The sequence below is a fragment of the Telopea speciosissima genome, chromosome 3 (assembly GCF_018873765.1).
Source record: "Telopea speciosissima isolate NSW1024214 ecotype Mountain lineage chromosome 3, Tspe_v1, whole genome shotgun sequence".
Lineage (NCBI taxonomy): Eukaryota > Viridiplantae > Streptophyta > Magnoliopsida > Proteales > Proteaceae > Telopea > Telopea speciosissima.
This window is the reverse complement of record NC_057918.1, coordinates 1,333,458-1,358,274: the sequence shown is the minus strand read 5'-3', so window position 1 is coordinate 1,358,274 and position 24,817 is coordinate 1,333,458. Positions and strand designations below refer to the sequence as shown.

At 37.3% G+C, this 24,817-nt stretch overlaps 1 protein-coding gene across 2 annotated transcripts; it reads right to left on the bottom strand.

Moving 5' to 3' along the window:
• Positions 1-254: 254 nt before the first annotated feature.
• LOC122656290 (signal recognition particle subunit SRP68-like) lies at positions 255-24,632 on the bottom strand. Of its 2 annotated transcripts, XM_043850775.1 has the most exons (13): positions 24,482-24,631; positions 24,324-24,390; positions 24,086-24,196; positions 23,653-23,848; positions 19,989-20,074; positions 19,440-19,635; positions 18,190-18,301; positions 12,565-12,692; positions 12,176-12,382; positions 11,921-12,030; positions 7,751-7,880; positions 3,309-3,458; positions 255-588 (listed from the first exon to the last, which is right to left on the bottom strand). In XM_043850775.1, the coding sequence occupies exons 1-13, from the start codon at positions 24,576-24,578 to the stop codon at positions 367-369; spliced, it is 1,812 nt and encodes a 603-aa protein (XP_043706710.1). In that variant the 5' UTR covers positions 24,579-24,631; the 3' UTR covers positions 255-366. The 2 variants fall into 2 exon arrangements, with proteins under 2 accessions (XP_043706710.1, XP_043706711.1); XM_043850776.1 differs by lacking the exon at positions 3,309-3,458 and having other exon boundaries at positions 24,482-24,632.
• Positions 24,633-24,817: the final 185 nt, after the last annotated feature.

Genomic DNA, 24,817 nt, shown 5'->3' with positions numbered 1-24,817 from the left:
TAGCCCTCGTAGCATTGCTCTTTATATTTTGGGGTTTCACTCACACCAGAAAGTTAAAAACTTAATTTAAAGAAGCAATAATTCATTATATTAAATTTCCCAAAGTAGCTTCAAACTGTATATATTTGTATTCACTTGATAGCATATTCACCTATCAGGATTTTTACTTTGGTTGTATTGATTGGTGGGGAAAATCCTAGATCACGCATGGAAGTAGAAAGCATGCATTTAGAATCACTACATTCACAATTTCAAAAATTTCACGATTGCTACAAAATCATTCTTTTTGGAGTAAAGATGGTTGAAAGAGATTCCTAGATTTTGACTCAAAAGAAACCCATCAACACATTACCAACTTTGGGGTCATCATCGCCAAAGCCTACTGATAAATCCCTTTTTGTCTTTCTTCATCCTGTTCTCAAGGGATGGGAACTCGATCATATTAAATGCGATGTCCAAAACAATAGGATTGCGAGGAGCCGGCTGAAAGGCTGGAGGAAAGGCTTCAATCCGCGGAACTTCTTTCATGTTGGAGTTGCCAACAGCAGACTCATAAAGATCAAGTTTATCAAGAAGGAATTTTTCCACCTAAATCAGGAAGGAATCAGCAAATATTGATGAAGCACATACGAATTGTTACAAAGATGTAAATGCACGCATAATCAGCAAGTGGGGGTCTACAATACAACTATATCAATAAACCTTCGGACTTTTTTGTTTTCAATGTCTATGGGTGTCAAATAATTTTCAACCAACAATTGTTGCTCATCCATCTACGGAGTCCAACCTAGGGGCCATAACCTAAGAGTGTTTTGCTAATTGCTCCAAGCTGCATTTGTTTTGCCGTAAAATATTTTATGGGAATTGTTGAAAACCAATAAAAACTTAAGTAAGGATTAAAAATGAGAAATGTTTTACTGAAATGCAATACAAAAAATTGGAAAACAATATCCATTACACAATTCAGGATATTGTTTTACCAAAATAGCGATGGTATCTTTGACCATTGGAACTCTTGGCACCCATGGGGGACTACACGCTCATATGGCTGGATTCTTTTCCTTGTTCAATCATGTTCAAATGTGCTTATTAGTCATGTCTAACATGGAGGACTCTGTCAAAGGATATCTTGTTCCGAAACTTAACTGATGATAGGATTTTAAAATGGGTAAAATCAATGGCTTTGTTAGCTGCGAGACAATCTATCCCTTGTGTGCTGAACAGTGTACTAATTTGCCATCTTTTAAGTAATATAATTTTTCTCCTTTCACCAAAAAAAAAAAAACAGACTCCACCCTCATATGGCTGGATTCTTTCCCTTGCTCATTCATGTTCAAATAAGCTTATTAGTCACGTCTACCCAATAAAAAGGCTAAATGGTGAAAAAATATAAAAGAAAATTTATAATTAATTATTATTTCCCAAAAAATACTTTTAAAGGATTTGTTGAAACCAATACAAAACTGTATAAGGATTAGAGGGGCATGTTTCATTGAAATGGAATCAAAAAGTTGAAAGACAACATCCATTTTAAAATTCTAGATGATGTTTTCCCAAAATAATTATGATATCTTGATTATTGGCACCTCTTGGCACCCATGGAGGACCCCACTCCGATCCCACTCCCATCATATGGCTGATTCTTTCTCACTCAATAATCATTGTATGTTCTTATTGGTCGTATCCAAGATTCCACCAAAAAAAAAGAAAAAATTCACGAAAAATATCTTGAGGTGAAACAAACGCAGCCTAAAGAAAAGACATGGACAATAAAAAGAACGAGAAAGAGAATTTTCTCTCAACAATTGTTTGATGCATTGTTTCCCAGTCAAAGAAAAAGGACAAGACTGGTGAGTCCTACTCCTTCCATCCTCTCCTGTCAGTTTCTCTTCCATTGGTTTCCTCATGTATTGTGACTTTGAAAAGTAGAAATTTGGTTTCTCACACATGGAAATCAAGAGCACCAAGAACAAAGTTCCCTCAATCTCCTCCTCACACAGCCCGTAGGAAAACAATAAGACAACCTAAAACACAGCTCTTTCTCTCTAGAAATCTCTTCTCCCCACCTCTCTCTCCTACATTAGTTTCTCTCGCCCTCCCTTTTCTTTTCTCCTATTTTTTCTCATCTAGATTTTCTTTTAACTCACACAGTAATAACTTTTTACCTCTCTCCTCGATAGCTACCTCTACACCCTGTTTTATCTAATTGAGACCTCTATTTTATTCTCACATCATTCTATTATCGGTATCAGTCGCAGATCCTATTTTTTATGACTGATATTCCTCATTTTTTCTCCCTTCTATTCCCATGGATACCTCCTACTTCCCTTCCCTCTCTATTAGCTATCAATATCTAATTTTCTCACTATTATTTGCTTATTGATTTCCACAACCATGCCATATCAAATCTAGAATTTTAGTTGTTACATCCAGCCCTTTGTTATCTTCAACTCTCGTCATTGACTAGAGACCAGATCTGATCCAAAATCAGTCATCAGATAGGTCCACCAACATAAAACAGATTGTCCCCTTATCTTCCTATTTTTCCTTAAGTGGGCCCATTAACTGCAGGTCACTTGATCCAGTTTGCAACATAGAAAATGCTTCATTCCTATGGCGTAATGGGCAAGCCTCAGTAAACTATTCATGGTGAATAGTTGATAGATTTCTCATCTTTTTTGCCCTTTGAGTCTCTGTCAAAATTTTTGCAATCATTAATTTCAAATAAATTTTCTTATTTTTTATCTATCACATCAATTTCCTTATTTATATCTTTAATAAATTTTATCAGCTCAGTATTAGCTCTCAAATATTCGAAATCTTATTTCAAACAGAGTTTAATAGCTGGCTGCACTGTCATTCTTGGTTTAAAACCAATTTTCAAAGTTACTCTTAACTCCTATAGTTCTAGATGAGAAAATTACCTGAGGATTTGGGATTGTGGCTGCATCATTCATCCAAAAAAAACAACAACATTACTACATATCATTAGATGTTTTAGTAGTAGATTTAATCATTAAGTTACCTCTTCATCATGCTTCGAGTTAACACATGACATATTAGCCAAAATACAGAATGACAACTTAAGTCAGGATACAATAACTACCCTTAAGTCTTGCAGGAGATTACCCAGGTTTTATTTGAGAAAAGAGTATGTTGGTTATGGTGGTGCCTCACGTCTATATGAAAATGCTTATCAGGAATATATTTGTTTTTTCTTTTTTTCTTTTTTTTTTTGACTTAACTGGAATCTCTTTTATGAAGTCCAGAAATTTCACATCAAACCCAAAACGAATCCTAAAACATACCTTCTTTTCAGTTCCAGTCAATGATATAGTAGAGATTCCTTTAGAGAGCTTTTCTGGAGCCACCTTCTCTTCCATAATTGCAGTAGCATGTTCAATGCAACTGTTTGATCTGCAGTTGCTCTGTAACAGCTTCAACTCCTGGATCAGTACCTGTTAATGGAAAACTTAGAAACATCAGGACACATTGATATGGAGCAAAATAATATTGCAGATTTCAGGTTTATTGCTTGAGGAGCCCACTTATTTCAGCCTTTCAGGCTTGAAGTTCGTCATTCAGAAAGTATTATATGGGGAAAATGTTCTGTTAACATCTAGTAGATCAAGAGGAGATGCGTCCAGTCAAAGTTGGTCAAGAACTGCAGCAGCAATATGTGTAACCAGATAAAAAGGCTTTATGGGGTTAGGTAGAGCTTTAGGCTTTAGAATTTCTTTGAGTGCCATAAATTAGTAAAAATGATAAAGTTTTCCTCTGTAAGTTTTATGATACCGTAGTGGGATTATTATCCTCTCCAATTCCCTAAAGCTCGGCAGTGCGGCAGTGCCAGGTGGAGATGCCGACACGTGGCAGCTCGGACATCCAATGGTCCGAGCTCATTGACTATGTTGAGTTTGGACCGTTGGATGTCCGAGCTGCCATGTGTTGGCATCTCCACCTAGCAATGCCGCATTGCTGAGCTTTAGGGAATTGGAGAGGATAATTTTCCGGATTCAGATGCCCCTTTGAAGGAGGATTCCTCCAATAAAGTCAGATTCCTATGTTACTTATGTCCTCTTTATGCAAAAGTATCCTCCAAAGTGGCTCCTTTGGTGCTCCACATAAGAAAAACATTGGCCAATAGCCTAGTAAAGACACTTGGGGTCTATCCAGCAGAGGAAGAAGAAGATATTTAAGTTTCAGCACTAGTAAATAGTAATTAGTTATTAGGAGAGCCTTTTCTTAGTTCATCATTACTTATAAGCGTTTTCACGAATAGGCTTTAGTTATGGTCAATAGTTGCAAGTACGTTTTCTTATAAAGACTTATAATGGGTTTCTGTAGCTGTTATAAGAGAGATAATTCATATAATCCTTTTAAAGAGTTAGTTTCTAGTGTTCAAGTTAGATTAGGAGTTGGTTTTCCATTTCGAATAGGGTTCTTAGGCAGTTGTTGGTTGAATTTTATTTGATTTTGAGTTAGGGACTGGTTCTTCCCTCTCTTAGGCTAAAGCCTCTGCTGTTGCTGCTAACTTACAGTCATAAGCTGCGGATTTGTAACTGTTTATGTTCTTTGCACTCTACAAATTGCTCTGTTTTTTTCTTTTGGGTTGGATCATTGCTCTAGTACATGAATCAGTCTGACACTAGTTAAATCTTAGAATTTGAAACCTGATTTCCTCTCTTGGTGCAACTTAGGTCTGCAATTTTTCAACTCAACCAATCAAGGTCCGTTCTACTTCTACCTGAGAATTTTATGGTTTCATACCCCACTAAAAACAACTTTATGGAGTGTATTAAAACTGAAATTCGTTACTATTCTCCCAAAGTCTGATATAGTAAATCTTTGGGCAATTCTAGTAACTTTTCTTGAGGTTTTAAAATCTGCTAATGATTGATTTTGTGAGGCCTGATTTCAAGAATAAACCACCGATATCTCAAAATTTTCTATGAATGTTCATTACTTTATGGTCTAAGCCCTGGTACTGCTCATCTGTAGTTTATTTCAAGAATAATATATTTTTTATTGTTGTCATTGCGCTCCTTGGCTATTCCTAGTGGGCTATTGAGTCCTAGTCACCCTGTGCAGGCACATTTCTTATTCTTCTTTGGATAGATTGCCTCACTTTTTCTTCCCTCTTCTCTTTTACTTTTCTTACTAAGTTTATTGTTGCATTTGCACATACAAACACAAAACCAGCCCCTTCCACCATTAATCTTCATCAAACTTCACTACCATAACTCTCTCCAAACCTTAACCCTCACCATTTACAACATCAAAACCCTAACCAACTCAACCCAACTAAATAGAGTCAGCTAAACGGATCCTGTTTCACCATTCAACACTATTCAGGGCCACATTTGTTGGTAATCCGAACCCATGCATTGGTCTGTTTTCGATACATTTTTATCTTCTGACCACTCATACTGAAACCCATTCCAGCCCTTAAAACTCAAATACAGCTTCACTAAAACCTTAATTCCATTAACCCCAATCTATTCCATGATGTGTTGGATATAAGATTTTTGGTTTCATGATGTGTTGATTAGTTATCATAAATCTGAGGTTAACTTCTTAAAACTGAAGAATCTAATTCCTGCTCTGTTTCTGGGTTTTCCTGCAACTGTTTATAGCACCAGTCCAGTCCCATTAAAATAATATTTTCTGGACTTTTTTGCTCAGCAGGGCTAAGTGACTCCACCCCTAAAGTTTCAGATCAGTTGGCGTCCATATGAGAGTTCCAGCATTTGAACTTGATTCGGTTTCAGTAGGCTCATGTACTGCTGAGAGATACAAGAAGAAGAGATATCTTTTGTACTTTTAAAAAAGGGCCAGAACATTTATTATTTACACAAAAATTCCTCTCTTTTTAAGTTATTTCAATTTTATCCCCTTCTTGCCTTAAATTTCAGAATCACCCTTCTCTTTGATATCTATTTACTCTGTCCCTAACTACTGTTTACCCTTTCCCAATAGAGTTCTGAATTTCCATTTAATTATGAAATTGCCACTATTTCTAATTGAGTGTTCAGTAATTCTGTGGGCCCATAGTGACCCAAATTTAAGGGTTTTCGAACCCTGGTTCATATCAGGCATGATGTGAAAATACTTATTATATGCCTAGTACAAAATCACTGATAGTTATTTTACACTAAGATCCCCAGTTGAACAGTAGTAGTTTCGCAAGCAGCTCTGTCCCTCTCTTATGAATCTAATGTAGTCCTAGAATAGGTGATAATCCTACTAGGAGCCAATTGGAATCAAGCTTTGGTCAAGCCTGCTGTTTAGGGCTGATTAGGGGCTGTTTTAGGGCAAAATTAGGGTTTAGGATGGGAATTTGGGAATGGGGTTTATAGGGTTTTAATCTGCAGGTTTAGAGGGTCATTATGGTATAAAAATATCTGGATTTGGTTAGGTTTCAAAATTCTGCAGATTTAGGGTTAGGGTTTCGGGTTTTTAAAATTAGGAAAATAGCCAAAACTAGGGTTTACAGTAGGATTCAGGGGCAGGGCTTAAGGTCGAGTGTTAGAGGGACTAGGGGGAAGGTTCGGCTGCAGCAGGGAGGTTTTCTGATGGCTGAATATGTCCCAGCAGAAAATTAGGGTTTTTTAGGGTTTAAAGGATAAGAGGGATTTTAGGGTTTGGCTGGACAGAACGGGCAGCAAGTCTGGTCGAGTGGGGGAGATGGTATGGGAAGGCTGTGCTCTGATTTTGGTGTAAAACAGAGGTAGGATGATGGCTGGATAATGCCTAGATGATCTAGGGTTTTGGAAATTCAAATAGAAAAACAAGAGGGAACGAATGGGGGAGGGGAGGAAACTAAAAACAGAAATTTAAAACTCAACTTACTATAGGATTCCACCGACAGCAAGTTAAGGGATGAAGGATGAAATCACCTTCGAAGAGAGACCCTCCCAGCCGTCACGGCGTAAGGAGTCGCAGGATTCCACCCACCCTTCCACCTTGATGTACCCACAAGGATGCAAACACTCTTGAAGAGCAAGGAGCAGCAGCAGCAGTCAGCCAGCAGCAGAAAACAGTCTTTTAATTCAAATTTCAATTGTGGGGGAGCCTCCCACGATCTCTTATATTTATAATAAGGCCATAGGCCAATTCCTACTACAAATTAAATACCTCTCCTTCACAAAAACGTGGAAGGGAGAGGTTTAAGTCTAATTAATTACTTAAAATGGTGTAATGACTTAACTACCCCTACTAACTTAAAAATAAAAGAATCTAACTTAGAACAATTAACTTAAGTGAAAATTCCATACTAGCCAATAGGATATAAGAACCTATTAGCCAATAGGAACATTTCACTTAAATTAGACTCATTGAACCAATTGGATGCAACCAAATCTAAACCAGTTCAATCTAAAAACATAAAAATAACTAAGTATTGGGCTAATCCCGTATGCAACCTAAGTACTCCTAGTTTAGGCTCATTAAAGTGGCCTATTACATAAAAAACCCTTGGGAACAAAGGCCCAACATGGATATAACCCAACCCTAGGCCTATTTCTAAAGAAATAAGCCCTATTTGGTGATCATTCTGCCTCAGAATCACAATCCAGTAAAAGATCTCTAAGAATGCTGACAAGCATATCAGTAATATGCATCTACAAATGAACCAACACAAAACTACAACTGTAAGAGATGGAAGGATTTTATGTCTCAGTTTCACAAGTCATTGGCATTGATATGAAGCAGTCAAGCAACAAAATAATTCAACTGCAAACATAAATACCCTGTCAGAGTCAGCCACAAACTGAAGTTTCTGAAGAGCATTATCAGCTAGAGTGCGAGCATGGCAGTACAATGCATATGCTTCTACCCTCTTTCCAGCTAAACTGTAAGACTTAGCCAAGTAAAAGCACCTGCAAACATATCACAAAGAGAATCAACCATATTAAGTACTTCAATTTCAAACATCACTTGGAAGTTGGAAATGATACCAACCCACATTTTCCCTCATCTGGACAAATTATGTAAGTTTTACTCAAGAGTGTTTTAACCACTCCCAAAAGAAATAAATTAATGGTCTAAAGCAAACGAAAATACGCGGGAAAAAAAGAACATGATAATGAAATACCTTCTCACATGGTTATATTCTTTTTGAAATTACAAAAAAAAAAAAAAGGAAGGCTCAGCACCAAAGATAAAATTTGGTAACCTGATCGAAGATGACAAAGTGCCAGCAAATTATGAAAAAAATATTATTATCTTCAAAAATCATAGATTTGCTTAAGATCAGTTACAAAAGCAGCAAACAAATGCAGATATTAAAATATTGACACAGATAACAAAAGTCTGGTCAGATACCACATGTTGTCACTACTTTCAGACAAAAAGGTTTCTAGGGTATTAGATAGCGTGAATGCCCCAATGTTTTCTAAGGAAACAAAATTCGATGCAGATAAATGGGCTTATTTTAGTGGAAATAAGCCTTGGGCTGGGTACTATACATGTTGGACCTTTCGTCCAATGGGTTTTCATCATAGTTAGACTAAAATATGGGTAAGAGGTAGGAAGAAGGGATTTACTTTAACTATTTAGTCAGAGTCCTATTTCTTTATTTTTAATTGTTTTTGAAGTGTTTTAGTTGGGTTGGATAAGGTCTCTATGAGTCTAGCCTTGTTTTAAACTATATTTTACCTTTATTTTAGTAGCAGTAAACTACCTTCAAGGTAGGCTATTGGCTAACAACGTTTTATGCCTAGTTTTATTACTGTCTTGATTTCTTTTATTTAAAAATGTGTAAAGGCTATGCCTAGTGGTCATAGTTGTCACGGCGGTTACACTATGACAGCGGTTAGGCGACCCAAGGCGGTGGAGAGGCTAAAAAAGCAAGGTGACACCAAGTAGGCGCCCAAGTTGACCAAAGCGCCTGGACGCCTAGGCGATGCCTTGACAACTATGCTAATGGTGTACATAGTTTTCATGACGGTTAGACGACCCAAGGCATTGGAGAGGGTAAAAAATCAAGGCGACATCAAGTAGACGAATAAGGTGCCCGCCTAGGCGACCAAGTCAACCAAAGCGCCTGGACGCCTTGACAACTATAGTGGTGTATGCTCGTCGCCGATGATATCGTTTTGGTGGATGAGGCAAAAGAAGGGATTAACGCTAAGTTATAGTTATGGAGATCAACCTTGAAAACAAGAGGATTTAAGATCAGCAAAACGAAGACGGAGTATATGGTGTGTAATGTTAGTCACACTATGATGGATAATGACATGGTTCTAATTGAGGAAAGAGAGATACTACAAAGTGATTAATTTAGATATTTGGGGTCAATCATTAATAAAGAATGTGACATAGAGGATGATGTTTCACAAAGAATTAAAGTGGGATAGATGAAATGGAGAGGTGCGTCCGGAGTACTGTGTGACCGACGTATTCCTTTAAAGCTTAAAGGAAAGTTCTATAGGACTATTGTCAGTTGTTTGACTGGCAATGATGTATAGAGCAGAATGTTGGGCAGTTAAGAAGTGTCATATGGAGAAGTTATGTGTAGCAGAGATGAGGATGTTAAGATAGATGTGCGGGAAAACTAGGAAGGATAAAGTACGGAATGATCGTATTAGAACTGACTTGGAGTTGCCCCGATCAATGACAAGCTCCGAGAGAATCGTTTGAGATGGTACGGTCATGTTCAACAGAGGCCTAGGGGCGCGCCTCAGTAAGGAGGAGTGACATGATTCTGATCGAAGGAGCTAAAAAGAGCTAGGAGCAGGCCTAAAATGAACATAAGAGAAGTTGTGAGAAAAGACATGCATTGTCTCGGTCTTGTACCAAGTATGACCTTGGATAGAGCCTGTTGGAGGGCAAGGATCCATGTGCCTCCTTCCTCTTACTTTCATATTTCATCTTTCATTTTGCTGTTATTTTCCATCATTCATTTGTGATTTTCCCTTTTTCTCATTTCTCATCTCATCCCCCATCCCTATTTTGCCATCTCTTCATCCCCCTTTTTCCTGTTTAGACTTTTGTTTTCCCTACTTTGTTTTGTTGGATCCATGTAGCCGACCCATTAAGTTGGGATAAGGCTGAGTTTGTTGCTGTTGTTGTTTAAAGGCTATGCCTAGTAGGCTAGTACATGAATTTACTACCGAAGAAGAAGCTTTCAACTCAATAGAAAGCTCAATTGTTCTGTGGATTTCAAGGTGTTTTGGCATTTGTGGATTCAGGTGTGTACTTTTGTGGATTCAGACGTGGGTTGTTGTGGAATGTAGATTCAGTAACTTAAATCAGGTGGATTCCTGGTTACATCCCTCTCTCCTATCTCTCTTTCTCCTACCATCGAGAACAGGTCAGATCTGAACTCTTATTTTATCCTGCGCATGCAGTTTTCCTTTTCTGTTCTTTTGATTTCAATATAGTTCCAGTTCTGATTTCAGAAAACCTTAAATTCATATCGATTCTGAAATCCTACTTGCAGTCAAATTCTTCAAAAACTTCTGTTTTTTGCTTTGGTTTTCTAGAATTGATTTCAAAAACTCTCAAGGCTTCAGTCCTTGTTATATCATTAATCCAGTTTCTTTTTCTGTTCAGTTCTTCCATCAATTTCGAGAAATCCTATATCATGTATGATTCTTCAAATCTCAGACTTCTGAAATTGACATTCTAGTTCTGATTACTGGTTTTCTGCTTACATATAAATCATTGAATATTGCAGTCTTAAAGTCTGGTTTGAAGCCCTAAACCTGTCCTGCGATTCTGCTTGTTACATCCAGTAGGAATGTTCTAAATAACTCAGGGTCTGATCATCAGTTTTAAGTCAGATTTTACTGAACCACCCCATCATTAATTGACTACTCAACCAGACTTTGGCCCATATCAGACCTATATTTGTTGAGTTTTATTAAAATTCTGCATTCTGGTTTGGTTCCTATTTCCTGTGATTCTGGATTTTCTAAAGGATTTCTGAATTTTTAAGTTTTAGGTGATTTAGAACCCCATCAATTGGTACCAGAGCCATTGCCAGAAGCGAAACAATGAATCCTGATTCAGAAAGGAGAGGGGAAGTAACGAGTAATCCACCTGATTTCGGTTACTGAACAACATCAACCCATTTCTGAATCCACTAAAGTACACAGCTGAATACACAAATGCCAAAACACTCTGAAATCCACAAAGCTAGCATGAAATCTACAGACCAATTTAGCTGAAAGCTTCTTCTTCATTACTAAATTTGTGTACAAAACATAGCCCTTAAATATGCTTAAATAAAAAACTCATTACAGAAATACAATTAGGCCTAAAACTTTTCCAGCTAATAGCCTACCTTGGAGGTAGTTCTAATACTACTAAAACTAAGCCTAAATTAAATAAATAAAACAGCTTAAAACAAGGGTGGGCTCATAGTCAGTCATAGAGACCTAATCCCACCCAACTACAACACTTTAATTTAAATGTATTAAAAAAAAAGGACTCTAACTAGATAAATAAAGTAAATCCCATATTCCCACTTCCTACCCATATTTTAGGCCCATTACAATGAAAACCCATTGGACCAAAGGCCCGACATGTATGAAACCCAACCCAAGGCTTATTTGGAAATAAGTCCATCTCTCTTATTAACCTGCATCAGCATAAGCCCAACCATAGATGTACAGAGAGGGGGGAAAAGGGAAGTAGAAACTAAAGCTCTGCCTTTGATGGTCTTCCAACCAATAATCATAAGGATCCAGATGGCTAGAGGAGCTCCTCATGCAAAAAGCTCAGATCTACAGAATGTTTTACTTAAAGAAGTTAAAATTCTTTGGCAAGAGGTTTCTAAGATAAAAGATTAAACTGAATACGTTTCAGCCTCACAGAGATCCTTGAGAAGTAGAATACCATCCATCCCAGAATTTTTTCGAAAGCAAAAAACTAGAGTTAGCAGGAAATATTAGGAAGAGAGAAAAAGGACAACCTTTCTGCCCGAAAAGCAAGGCCCTTGATAGCATACTCTTCAGCAAAAGCCACTTCTTCGGGTTTTCTATCTCTTCCGGAACTAACTAAATCAGACAGATCAGTTGTGTTCTGCAAATAGAAAAGATAAAACTCAAGTTTTGCTTTGTACTTGATGCACCTCAGCAGCATCTACTGAACAAAATAGTCTAGAGAATAAAAATGAAAGATCTATCTCAGGTCAAACAGACTATCACAAAAAAAAAAATCCATTTACCTGTATTAAAAGATCAAATAAACGAACAAGCTCCTCTGGTTTCGTGATTTTCTCACCTCTGTCATCACGGTGTTTATTAAATTTACTTTTGGCAATGCTAACCAGTAACTGGTTTCTCTCTATTGTGCGCTGCACTAAGATGGCACTAACAGCCTTATCAAGTCCATTCAGGTTGTCTTTCACAGTTTCTGCATTTCCTGCAGAGTCCTAGAATAAGCAGTTTGTAAGAAACAAGAAAAACCCAGATACAAAGAGCAAATGAGGTAAGTCATTCATTAGGCAGACAACTGTTTCCTCAAAAACAAATGAAACATCTAGAATCAGGTTGTACAAACAAAAGTCCTTGAGTATGACAATGCAAGTTAAGCACAATAATCAATGTTCCATACCAAGTCCTTGCGGATGCCACTCCTGGCCTCATGATATACAGCAAAGATCTTGTCAAAAATGCCAAGCCTTTTCTCTGCAGGCAGTGAGTCAGCTGCTGAGCCATATAGATCCTTCTCCAGCTCCTGAGCTGATCAAATTTTGTGATAAAAAAGATACTGCAGCATCAGAAACCAATTTTGACAGCATATAACAAGTTTAAAAAAAAAAGATGCATACAGTATATATTAAGATAACATATTTTCAAAAGTTCACGGAAGATCATGAATGCACTGAGCAAGAGGCATAAAAGGTTAGATATTTTTCTACCAGTATAGAGAAGTACATGATCCAGGTTGGCTGCACATGAACACTGTTGAAGAACTTATAAAAGTCTAATACTATTCCCTCTAAACTAGGGACACAACTAGGGTAGTGCTGAATGAGAAGGCAGAAACCTCATGCTGAATACAATACTTCTAAGAAACATAATGAGCACTTGAAAAGAAAAAAAACTAATACATATTTTGATAGGCAACAACAGAAAAGTAACCAAACATGTATTTATACAACCTGATATATGTTATATTAATGATAATACATGTTTTGTAATCTCTTTATACACATATCAACCACAACAACAACAACGACATAACCTTATCCCAACTAAATGGGGTCAGCCACATGGATCCTTGCTCTCCAATCAGCTCTATTCGAAGCCATACATGATACGAGGCCTAAGCTAAGCAGGTCTTTCCTCATCAATTCTCCTATGGTTATTTTAGGCCTGCCCCTAGTTCTTTTTGTTCCCTCAATTTGAATCAAATCATTCGTCAGTACTAGGGCATTCCAAGGCCTCCGTTGAACATGGCCATGCCACCTCCAACGTCTCTCTCTAAGCTTATCACAAATCGGAGCTACTCCCAAACCCAGCTCTAATATGGTCATTCCTTTTTATCCTTCCTACTTTTTCCACACATTCATCGCATCATCCTCATCTCCACTACATAGTTTATTTATATGACACTTCTTAATCGCACAACATTCCACACCGTATATCATAGCTAATTGAATGACAGTCCTATAAAGTTTTCCTTTAAACTTTAAAGGAATACACCGATCACACAACACCCTGGATGCACCTCTCCACTTCATCCACCCTATTTTAATCCTCTAGGCAACATCATCCTTTATATCATCTTCTTTATTTATGATTGAGCCCAGATACCTAAAATAATCACTTTGTGGAATCTCCCTCTCACCAATATTCACCACCTCATATAGGCTCTACCACCTTATCTTAGGGCAAATAGGCTCTCCTATCTTACGAGAGACTGTATGGTGGATATGTTGGTAGACCATCCTTCGAGAGCACCGGTTCATTTGGATATGGGAGTGGCCATGATACATCTTTTGTTGCATATGGATATGGGGATGGGCCAGGTGTTGGGTCCTCCTTTGTTGACAAAATCTCCGGGTATTCATCCTAGCCATATGTGCCAGCTCCACCTTCTTATAGTCTCAGTGAACCCTTCCCTAGATTGGGACATCTCAGACAAGTTGATGATGGGGCTTATAGATGGGCAATTATGGAATATTGTTAAAAAATTATTTATCCACCCGTGTCCCCCTTTAAATAGTCTGTCGTGTTAAAAGCTCCTGTATGATATACATATTGTTTCCTCCCTTTCCTAGAAGGTTGGCCTTTTAGAGGAAGCAGTTTCTACATGGTATCAAAGCAGGCAGGGGTCATGGTATCGAGTCCCCCTGGGAGCGGGCAGGTGTTAAAAAATTATTTATCCACCCATGTCCCCCTTTGAATAGTCCGCAGTGTTAAAAGCTCCTGTAAGATATACATATTGTTTCCTCCCTTTCCTAGAAGCTCGGCCTTTTAAAGGAAGCGGTTTCTACAAATATCATACAAGGTTTTAGAACTCGGTTTCGCCCCTGGTTTCGCCCTTGGTTTCACCAGGCCACGAAACCGACTTCTGCCGAGATCTCAATGAGATCTTGGCGAGATGTTGCATTTTTTCCCGTCTCAACTCGGTGGTGGTTTCGATGGCCATATGGGCAAGATAGATCCTGAAACTTGACATCCACCCTATTTTAGACCTTCTTAATACAATGGAAACATTAGTTTTTACAAATTCAATCCCAAAATGGTACTTTGACTTCGGGCCCTAGGTTGGTAGTCTACGGCATACGTGAGGTCTGCCCTAGACTATTCCACACAATATTTAGAACTCATATAATTAAACAACAACAACAACCATAACCTTATCCCAACTAAATGGGGTCGGCTACATGGATCCGAAGAGGCCATGATAGTAATAGAAAAAAGAGCAGTAGAAGGAAGTAAAAAAATAAAAAATAAATAAATAAGCAAATAAATAAAATTACTAAAGGAAAAAGTCTAAGCAGTAAGCAAAGCAGCATCCCAGGAACATCCCCCTACAAGGGGTTGGCTACGCGGGTCCTTGTCCTCCAAACAACTATATCCGCGGCCACACTAGGATCGAGCACTACCATATGCATATCCTGTCTTACCACTTCTCCAATTGTCATTTTAGGCCTGCCCCTACCTCTTTTAGCCCTAAACTCATATAATTAAAGTAGAGATGTAAAACAACTTAAATAAGCATTATGAGTTAAAATACATCAAACCATAAACCATTTAAGCATTACACATCATATTCATATTTCATAATCATACATGGTGATGGTTCGACGGTTTGTTAATAATTGTTAGAAACTTGGAAAGAGACATATTAAACAAATACAAGTGTAAGTGTCTAACAAGTCCTACCATTTGAGAGTAGCTAGTACTAAAAGAGTGTCGGGCCGGATCTTCATAACGATCACGTTGGACATTATATCACATATAATAAGGACATAATCAACAAACAAATATTGATCATATTTCTATGAAAAAAAATTGCTTTTGAGATGAAAAGTTACCTAACAGTCATCTTGAGAAGCAAACCAACTCCCTCTCTTGATGTTGAAGCTTGAATGTTGAATCTACAAGCTTTAATCTTCACTTGGAGGTGAGATTTGCCAAAAAAATCCACCAAAGTTGGGTTTTCCCTTCACAACAGACCGAGACTGGCAAGAGTTGGTGAGATTTCGATTTTGAGGTCGAAATCTCGCTGAGAGGTGGATATTTATAACACTTAAACTTAAGTTGGTTTGGTTCGACTCGAGACCGAGATATAGGTCGAAATTTCATCGAGATACCAAGATCTCAGCCGAGATCTTGTATAATTTTGGTATCGATTATGGATTTATGGTCTCGTCTCGAGAGTTGCCGAAACCGAGAAAATAGCGAGATCTCAGAGAGATCTTGTACCATACTATCAGAACAATTGGGCCCAAAGTATGTCATGGGATACATATGTGGTACATTCAGAGGAACGGCTCCAACATGTTCAATGGTACGCAGCTCGTGGATTGGACCCACAAAGAAACTCCGCATGGAATTGAGTGAGTGTTGTATAATTAATGTTTTATTTGGTTAACATGAAATATTTAGTTTTCTAGTACTTTAACCATATGTGAACTTAATATTTATAATATAGCTAGTGTACACTGTACCCGATCATTCAGCGTACACTTGTAAACTCGGGTAAAAACCACAAGTACCATTTTGAGTGTTTTTTTTTATTTGTTTGTGTGTGTGTGTGAAAATAGTTCATGCATTGTATTTAGAATGTCAAAAATGGACTGTATAGCAAAAATCAGATTTAAAAAAAAACCATTTCTGGGCCTCAAAACACCAACTCGAGTTGGCTGGGTAACATCCCTGGCTTCGAACAGTAACTTTGATATATACCATATACTGTAATTATCATATAGCTTGCATCTGGATAAGTGTTGGAGTCAACAAATGACACAAACCTGAGAAACCCAATTGGGGTTGGTAGACCAGTCCTGTTTCAAACCCATTATACTGTCTAAAGCTCTATAGGGTTAGATTGGCTTCTGATGATCCCAACATGCATCTGACTGGATTGACCAGTACAATCCATGGACAAGAATCCCTGAAATGGCTTTACAGAAAAATTGTTTCTTTTCCACTCGAAATGGAAAACCAAAGCCCAAAAGAAGGGTTCCCTCTTCTTGAGCTCTTATAACAAAGTTTTCAAATTCATACTGGACACTCTCAAGTCTCATCTGTTATCAATTGCAGGATCCATTAGTAGTCATGGCGCCAAGCCACCATGATGCCCATAGCTGCCTTGACGCCTTGGCAAGGCCAAGGCATATCACATTCCATATTTTCCAGGTTTTTGTCAATTTATAATATAAGAGTGAGGTTATAGAAACATTGAAGGGAAGAAATGAGAAATGATTGAAGTTTATAAGAGGTCGCGTGCAAGACACAATAGGTTTAAGGTCTGGGCACCTTGAACACAAGGCCACTGGTTGCCTTAGACCTCAAGGAGGTGATGAGTGATGACTTGACAACTATGGAGAATACAGAAGGACGGAGGAAAACAGTTGTGTCAGGACTCAGGAGCAAGACTGAAAGCATAACAGATTCTCTGCAGATGTTGACAGCTCGCAGCAACAAGGAGGGAGGGGAAGAGGAGAGAGGTCAGCAACTTGGATGGATGAAGTCAGAAACTTCCGGATATCTACTAATTGAGACGCAAAGCATCAAAATATTATGGTTTCCACTGATACTGATACAGATCAGGCAGATCAGCTGATCAGATCCAATAATTAAAAACTTCACGCATATGTGTAATATTATGTAATTTTTGGGGCCATATAGTTCATAAAAGCAAAATGATGTTTACATTATGACCTTAATCTATGTTATGTAGCTCTCATTCTCCTTGTCATCCACTTCTCTTTATATACATACGCCATTTTTTTCAAAAGCCAGAGATTTTAGTTCCATACAAGCTGCAAGTGAGCATAGTAAATGAGGAAGGGTACAACCAAAAGTTTATTGCCCTCTCACCTATATAAGTTGCACATTGACCTCAAAACTTGCACATTCTCCTAGTCATCCACTTCTTTTGTTAGGGTCTATGATTGACATGATCATCCATATGAAGACAGTCTTGACATATAACCTCAGAATTGTGTCTACTCAACTCCCAAGACATCAAAAAGATATGCAATTAAACAATTAAACTGGGGATAAAACTTCTAGAAGCCAATCCAAATGGAAAAGCGTTTAGAATGCATCAAAATTATAAACACCTCCACAAACCAGGGACAAAGTCATTGATCCAGTCTACATGTTCACACCTTACAATGGGCTTTTTTTTTTGGTGGGGGGGGGGAGGGGTGAGGGAGATACCACCCTATTATCCAACAACATCATTCATGGAGGCTACAGCCAAAAATAAAATGGTTCAGATTATGTCAAAACTATAAACACCTTCATTTATCTCTTAAAAACAACCTCACTAGTCAATCGCATCACAACTTTAGAATTAATGATTTTAGGGAAATGTCTTGGGACTGCAGGTGCAGCCACATAAATGATTGGGCCACATAGAAGGAAAAAAAATTGGGCAACAAGTTAAGCTGAAACCATGATCCTCCTACTATTGCTCATAATTGTATGCACTTTCTAAACTAACTTCTTCCAATACTGTTCCTGTACTCAGCTAAATAAGAACCACACAAACCTTTTAATATGGAGACCCGGGTCTTAGCATTGGAGATTGGAAATGTATGACCAAGCCAACAAAACTCCATCATGGCTGCCGCCTGCTGAGATCTTGCCTCAGCCATAACAGCCTGCAAAACACAAGTTGTACAAGAAACATGATCAAGACTTTTCCCCCCCAACAAGCAACATAATTTTATCACTCCCTTAGTCCACAAAGATAGTCCTGTTTGAGGTTTTTCACTGTCGCAAAATGTTTGTCCATTTTAAAAACCAAGATGTGAAGTTTTGTCAAAATTCCCCATAATGTTCCTATTATCATCCCCACATTTATTGTATTCACTTGTCATAATTGTTTCCCTCTATTACATAAGCCAAAACTCTAACGGTGATGTTGGAAAAATGGTTTGAATAAGTGGGTGATTAACACATTAACAACAACCTCCTTAAAAAGTGTGCTTTTCCAAACAAGTGAATCGTTTTGACACAGTGGGAGTACCAATGAAATAGGATGACATCCAGGATAATAACATATAAAGAGGCATAGCCCAAAAAAACCCACAATGTATGGAAAGAACATGACACAAATACTTGTCCCACTCATGCCCTTGGAGATGTCCCAGATCAACATCTACTGCAAATCCTTCCAATAGAGGAATCCACAATGTAGCAACTATTTGCGTCATATTATTTCTAACGCTTGCTGAATGATACTGCTTTTACCCAAGGTCTCAGACATATTTCAATGTGAGGAATAATTAAACCATGCTTTTGAGTAAATATAGAAGTAACAAACTTAGAAGATGGAACTCCTCAGAAAGCATTCAGAAAAAATATAGCATACACATTTTGAAAGAGATACACAATCTTGAAGACAGAAGAGAATTAACAGGGCGTACCCAGTGGACGAGGCTCCCGCCACTGCGGGGTCTGGGGAGGGTCATAATGTAAGCACCCTTACCCCTGCTTTCGCAAAGAGGCTGTTTCCAGACTCGAACCCGTGACCACTTGGTCACAATGGAGCAACCTTACCGTTGCACCAAGGCCCACCCTCTGAAGACAGAAGCATTATAGAAGATATTTTAAAGTGACTAAAAACAAGCTATAAGGTCTCTGTCAAAAGCAGCTGATGTTGAATAGCAGCAGCACATCCATCAAATTACACAAATCAAAGCTATGAATACAAAAAAAATTAGATTTTTGTGGTCAATAAAGCAAAACAACTTGAGTGACAGAATCCAAGTTCCACGGCCGCAAGAAACTAATCACCTCCAATTTAGCTCTGAAAAGATCCAATCCAGGTCCTTCCATGTTGCTAATATCTAAAAGCTCAGAAGTCTGTATCTTTGATTCACCAACTTTGTGTAGGCAATACCGAATGCTTGGTTCTAGCTCTTCAACACGTTCACGGCACAAAACTTGATTGTCCAAATCACCATACTTCCCAAGTTCCTCATAAACAGCCCTATGAGTCTCTCAAAGTCAGCAAGTGACCATTGCACTAAACGATAAGAAAAAACAAATCTAAAATACAAGAATATATCTAATATCATTGAGTCAATCTTTGCAAACAAAGAGAATTGGAACATAAGCAGTTTCAAAAGGCTGAATGAGCCAGATGAAACAAAAATCTGAAGGATAAAATGAAAGAAAGTCATTTAATATGGTATAGGAAGTCTCTCCAGGTGGAATGAATCAGATGAAGGACACGAATTACAGACAAATTTTTTTTTTAAATGGACATGCTAAGAAAATTTCTTTGAACCGTGCATCAATACAATAAGATAGAGATGGAGTATTAATGAAGTCAGGATGCACCTGGCGTTCCTGAAATGACTCAATGCGGTGTCCCAATTCTGATCTTGTTCAAACAGAAAATTTCCCTTCATATAATTGGCATATGCCTATACATTAAAAAGCAAAAAAACTTGCTTAGTCAACAAAATTACTCAACTTCATTAACACCCAATAAAGAGCAATATATGAAAACCACTCAATATATCATTGGAAATTGAACAATAAAAATATGAAGTTCCATTGATGACCTCAATAATGGAAATTTTTTTAAAATGTATCACAACATTTAAAAGAACAAAACCCAACAGTTGGGATAAGTCTTAGTAGAGTTGAGTTGAAATTATAAGGAGATCTGAAACTCCAATGTACATAAGCAATAAGCATTCACATGAATAAATTTGTATGTGGTTCTTGCATATGATGCAGTGCTACTGAGTCTACAGGCAATTTGTTCCTTTTCTTCAATGATGTTAGACTTACCTTATTCAAAAAAAAATGTAAAGAAACTTCGATACATATAAGTAATGGTCTATTAGCAAATTTACGTCGCGAATCACACATAATGCTTATTTACCAGGATCAGTACTGGCAAACACAGATCCTGATGCAATCTGAAAATCCAGATTAAGGATCTCAAATGCAACTTGCAAGCAGGCCCAATAATCAAATCTGTGATCAGATCTGAGATAAAGGAAGCAACTGTGTTGTTAAGGGAAGAAATCAGACTGATGGAAGGGGAAGGAATAGAGTTGAGATCGATCTACTTGGGAGGAAAAAGAAAGAAGAAGGAACAGAAGAAATCAGGTTTGGGATACCAATCCCGTGTGACTGCTCAACAACACCAAAACTCTTTAAAAAACTCATATTCTTTACTCAAATCATCTCTAATTGATGGGGGATGTATTACATATATATAGACCACCTAAAATTCCTAACTCCTAATCACTCTAATAGACTCAATAAAGTAAATAAACTCATAACAGAATTCTATCTATCTATTAAGTATCCAAATCTAACTCAAACACTCAATTAACTACTAATCCCGGGTACTAACATTATCCCCACTTTATAGGCTTATAAACTAGGCCCAGTACATCAATAAACCCAAAAATAAGAAGCATAAGGTCTATAGAACCCAACCATAGGCCAAAATAAAGTCTTATGAGGCCCAATTGGACAATCTTAACTGCAATCATTCATCTTCATTCCCATTTTCTGTTTAGACCTCAGTTTTCCCTACTTTGTTGTTGTTGTCGCAGCATTGCATCAAATGCAAGAAATCACACACAATCTTACAAATAACATGAATGTATCAATATGCATTTAAGTGTCCACCATCTCTTCAATTTTTTTTAATAAGAAATACATATCATCTCTTCAATGTCAGTCAGAAGGCCAGTGGCCCACCAGATAACACTAATAGAAGCCTATTGCTTCTTAGTGTTAGTTAATTAGCAGCAAAATACATGAGCATGATAAATTTTCGATTATTTTCCCGGTCATATCATCCACATCTGGCATCTCCAAAGCAAATAATATCATCACAATGGTTAATTTGTTCAAAAAAACGAAAGGGTAAAAATTCTTGACCAGTACGAACATAATCAGTTTTAAAGTAACAGAACATCAATATGTTACAGCATTCTAATTACCAAACCCAAAAATGTTTGTTTGACAAATTTCCACTTTCTATTATATCAGTAATCTTATGAATCATTTGATTGGCATTTAAATGCCATTTGGGTCGTAAACCACTAGCCTGGACAACCAAACACATGACCTAAGCAGTAATTGACTTCAGGATATTGACCAGTCAATAGGTCAGCTACCCAGAGATTGCAGAATGCAGTTTGGGTTAAGTTGGATTTATTAATGAGGTGAGACACCCAAATTTGAATAGAATATCAATATTTGAAGATTTCTAAGGAAAAAGGAATATGTGCCAACTGAACCTCCAAAATCAACCTTCCTTTCTGCTTTTTTAGTTTGAGGGGTTGGGGGGGGTACTTGGGAGAGGGCAACAACCTCCAACCTCATGCAAAAAGCCAAAGACCTCTATTACCACATCAAAAAATAGCTTCACATGGTTTGTATATAATTACTGAAAGACATCAATTTTAAAATACATATCAATGAACCTGAATACATGGGAAAGTTTAAGAAACATATTGATATACTTACAAAATGCAAGCAAAGGTTATTTGTAATTCATCTTGTTAGTGGGTCAATAAACAGGTATTTCACCAAGAAACATAAATTTTCAAGGTAGAAAAATGTGTTGATTATTTTAATTTTTCTACAATGTATTAACAAAACTGTGATCTTTTATAAACAAAATGAAGCTTTATTAGAGGACGTATAGATCATCAATAAATTATAATTTCACCTTTAGATACTTCCTTTGGAAAATTTGTCATTTTTTTATTATTTTACATTTTTCTGAGGAAAATTACAAAAAATAATAATATATAAAAAATTTGATTTACATAACTGGTACACCACTAGATTATCATATTTTAAGTTAAAAAGGCAAGAAAGAGAAAGGGATCCAGTTCCAAGACACTTGCCAATATTGGTATGGAGAAAAACTCATGGTTTTCAACATAAACCTAGAAATCCTAACAAATGCATCATTCTATGATTCTATCATGCTATATCAACCATACCATCCATGTTTTGCAATGTATTGGATTAATACAGTCAATAAAACCGATATAACACCTATGCTTACGTGTATTTTGTCTGTGCCTATATCCTGTATTTTTTTTAGCTTAATGAATTCACACCTTGCATCTTTTCTTCTTAGTTTAACACATTTTTTCCCTTTAGGGAGGGTAAAACCTGTCATTTCACATGTGTATTCGAAAGGCATGCGAGACAATGACAACTCTTGAAATTGACATAGTGGTATCACTTTCAAATAATTTTGAAAATTCTCTTCAAGCCCCGACTTAAAAGAACTTTTGGGAATAAAACAAGGGGCAATCAAAAGAAGGTTACACGTTCTACACCTATAAAGGTGTGATTCAGACAATTCCTTCTTTTTCCTTGATAAATATAACTTCTAACAAATTTCAACTATTAGATGAAATACCACCTCTGCTGGCCATACAATTCCTTCTTTTTCCTTGATAAATATAACTTCAAACAAATTTCAACTATTAGCTGCAATACCACCTCTGCTGGCCATATTGTGAAGATATTCTAATCCTTTTGTCTGTGTATGTTCAGTGTGCCTATATAAAAGTTTAGTATTTATTTTTGCTTTTCTTTATTTTATCATTGTAGATTATGCCAGGAAACAGAGATGCTGTCAGGTCTGGCTCGAGTTATCAACCGCCACACCCCGAACTATTTTGAAATTCCCAGTTATACAAACACTGGCTTTGTCAGTCAGAAATAAAAAAATTTTCTTCTATTTAAGAAACACGACATGCAAGAAGAAATGAATTCCGTTAAGAGACAAATCAAGCCTTTATCTTCTCCCTTAATAGTGATTACCCACATTAGTAAGCCCCTTGGGAGCTAAAAACTTTGAAATATACTCGAGAAGATCTGCACAAGCAATGAGATAAAAAGAACCTATATTGACTTTATAATGAAACAAAAAAAATTATAAGAACTATAAGGAGGTAAGAAAAGAGAAAGAACCACACCCAAGTTTCAAAACAATCAAAGCACACACCTCCGCTTCTAGTGAGGTTCTGGAATCTCCTTTGATGGCACTCAATTGGGCAAAAAGTGTAGCCCATTTCACAGCCTTCCTCAACCTACCAATCAAGTAGATCCGTTGGCGTGCATTTGGGCCATCTGGCAACTGTCTTTTCTCCATGGCATGGCTCCAAGCTCTTTCCGCCGTATAAAGGACTAGATGAAGAAACCTATTTCAATTTGAAAGAACATGAGGTATCATTTCAACGACTTGGACAACTGAGGATCCCTATGCATACACTTCCAACTTGTGTTCATTTTCAAACAGAAAAAATACTTGCCTGTTTCACTTAATTGCTTTCATTTAAAGTACAAATGTGCGTTTTCTACAGGAGGAAAGGGGGACCAACCGGTGCTACCCCTCCCCCACCCCAAACATCAAAAAAAAACTAGTCAGTATGACAAACCTCACTTCCGTTACTGTTGATTCAGTTATGGCCCTCTTAGTGTATTTAGCACGACCATGAGTGAACTTCAGTGATTTGTATAACCTCCTCAATCGTGCAGTGCAATATCTCCTACAAACAATTTAACAATAGAAGAAATACAACAAAACAACTTGAACAATGACGGTTCAAAAACCAAACAGAATAGCAATAAACTAGCCCTAAATGCAGGAAAGTACTCAAATCATAGAAACCATACCGATAACGAGTATAATCCCCATGTCGCAATCCGTGCTGCATCTGAGCGGATTTTAATAGCTGCAGCACTGGAAACGACATAAAATAAGGTCAAGCATGCAAATTTTAGAGAGGCATGTGGCTGAAAAGAGGAACAGCGTAATAGTTTAAGAGAGAAACCATTTATTGAGAACTTGGGATTGATCTGATCAGAAACTTGAGATTTATCGTCGTCAATCTCCATGGCAGAAACAGAAGTCTCGTTCATTCTCCCCATGAATCTTTTCCACTGAACAATAAAATCATGCACCAGTAAAATTAAGAAGATCAAACAAATCGGTACGTGAATCTGTTTACATTCAAAGATAAGATCCCGGCATTTTACGAACTTCCAAGCCCATCGTGGAAATTAAGGATTTAGAAGAAGTAGGGTTTCGAAATGGTATACCTTGCTTAGGAGATCCAAACCGGTAAGAGGGCCAGGAGCAAACTGTAACGAAGAGAAGAATAGAAATT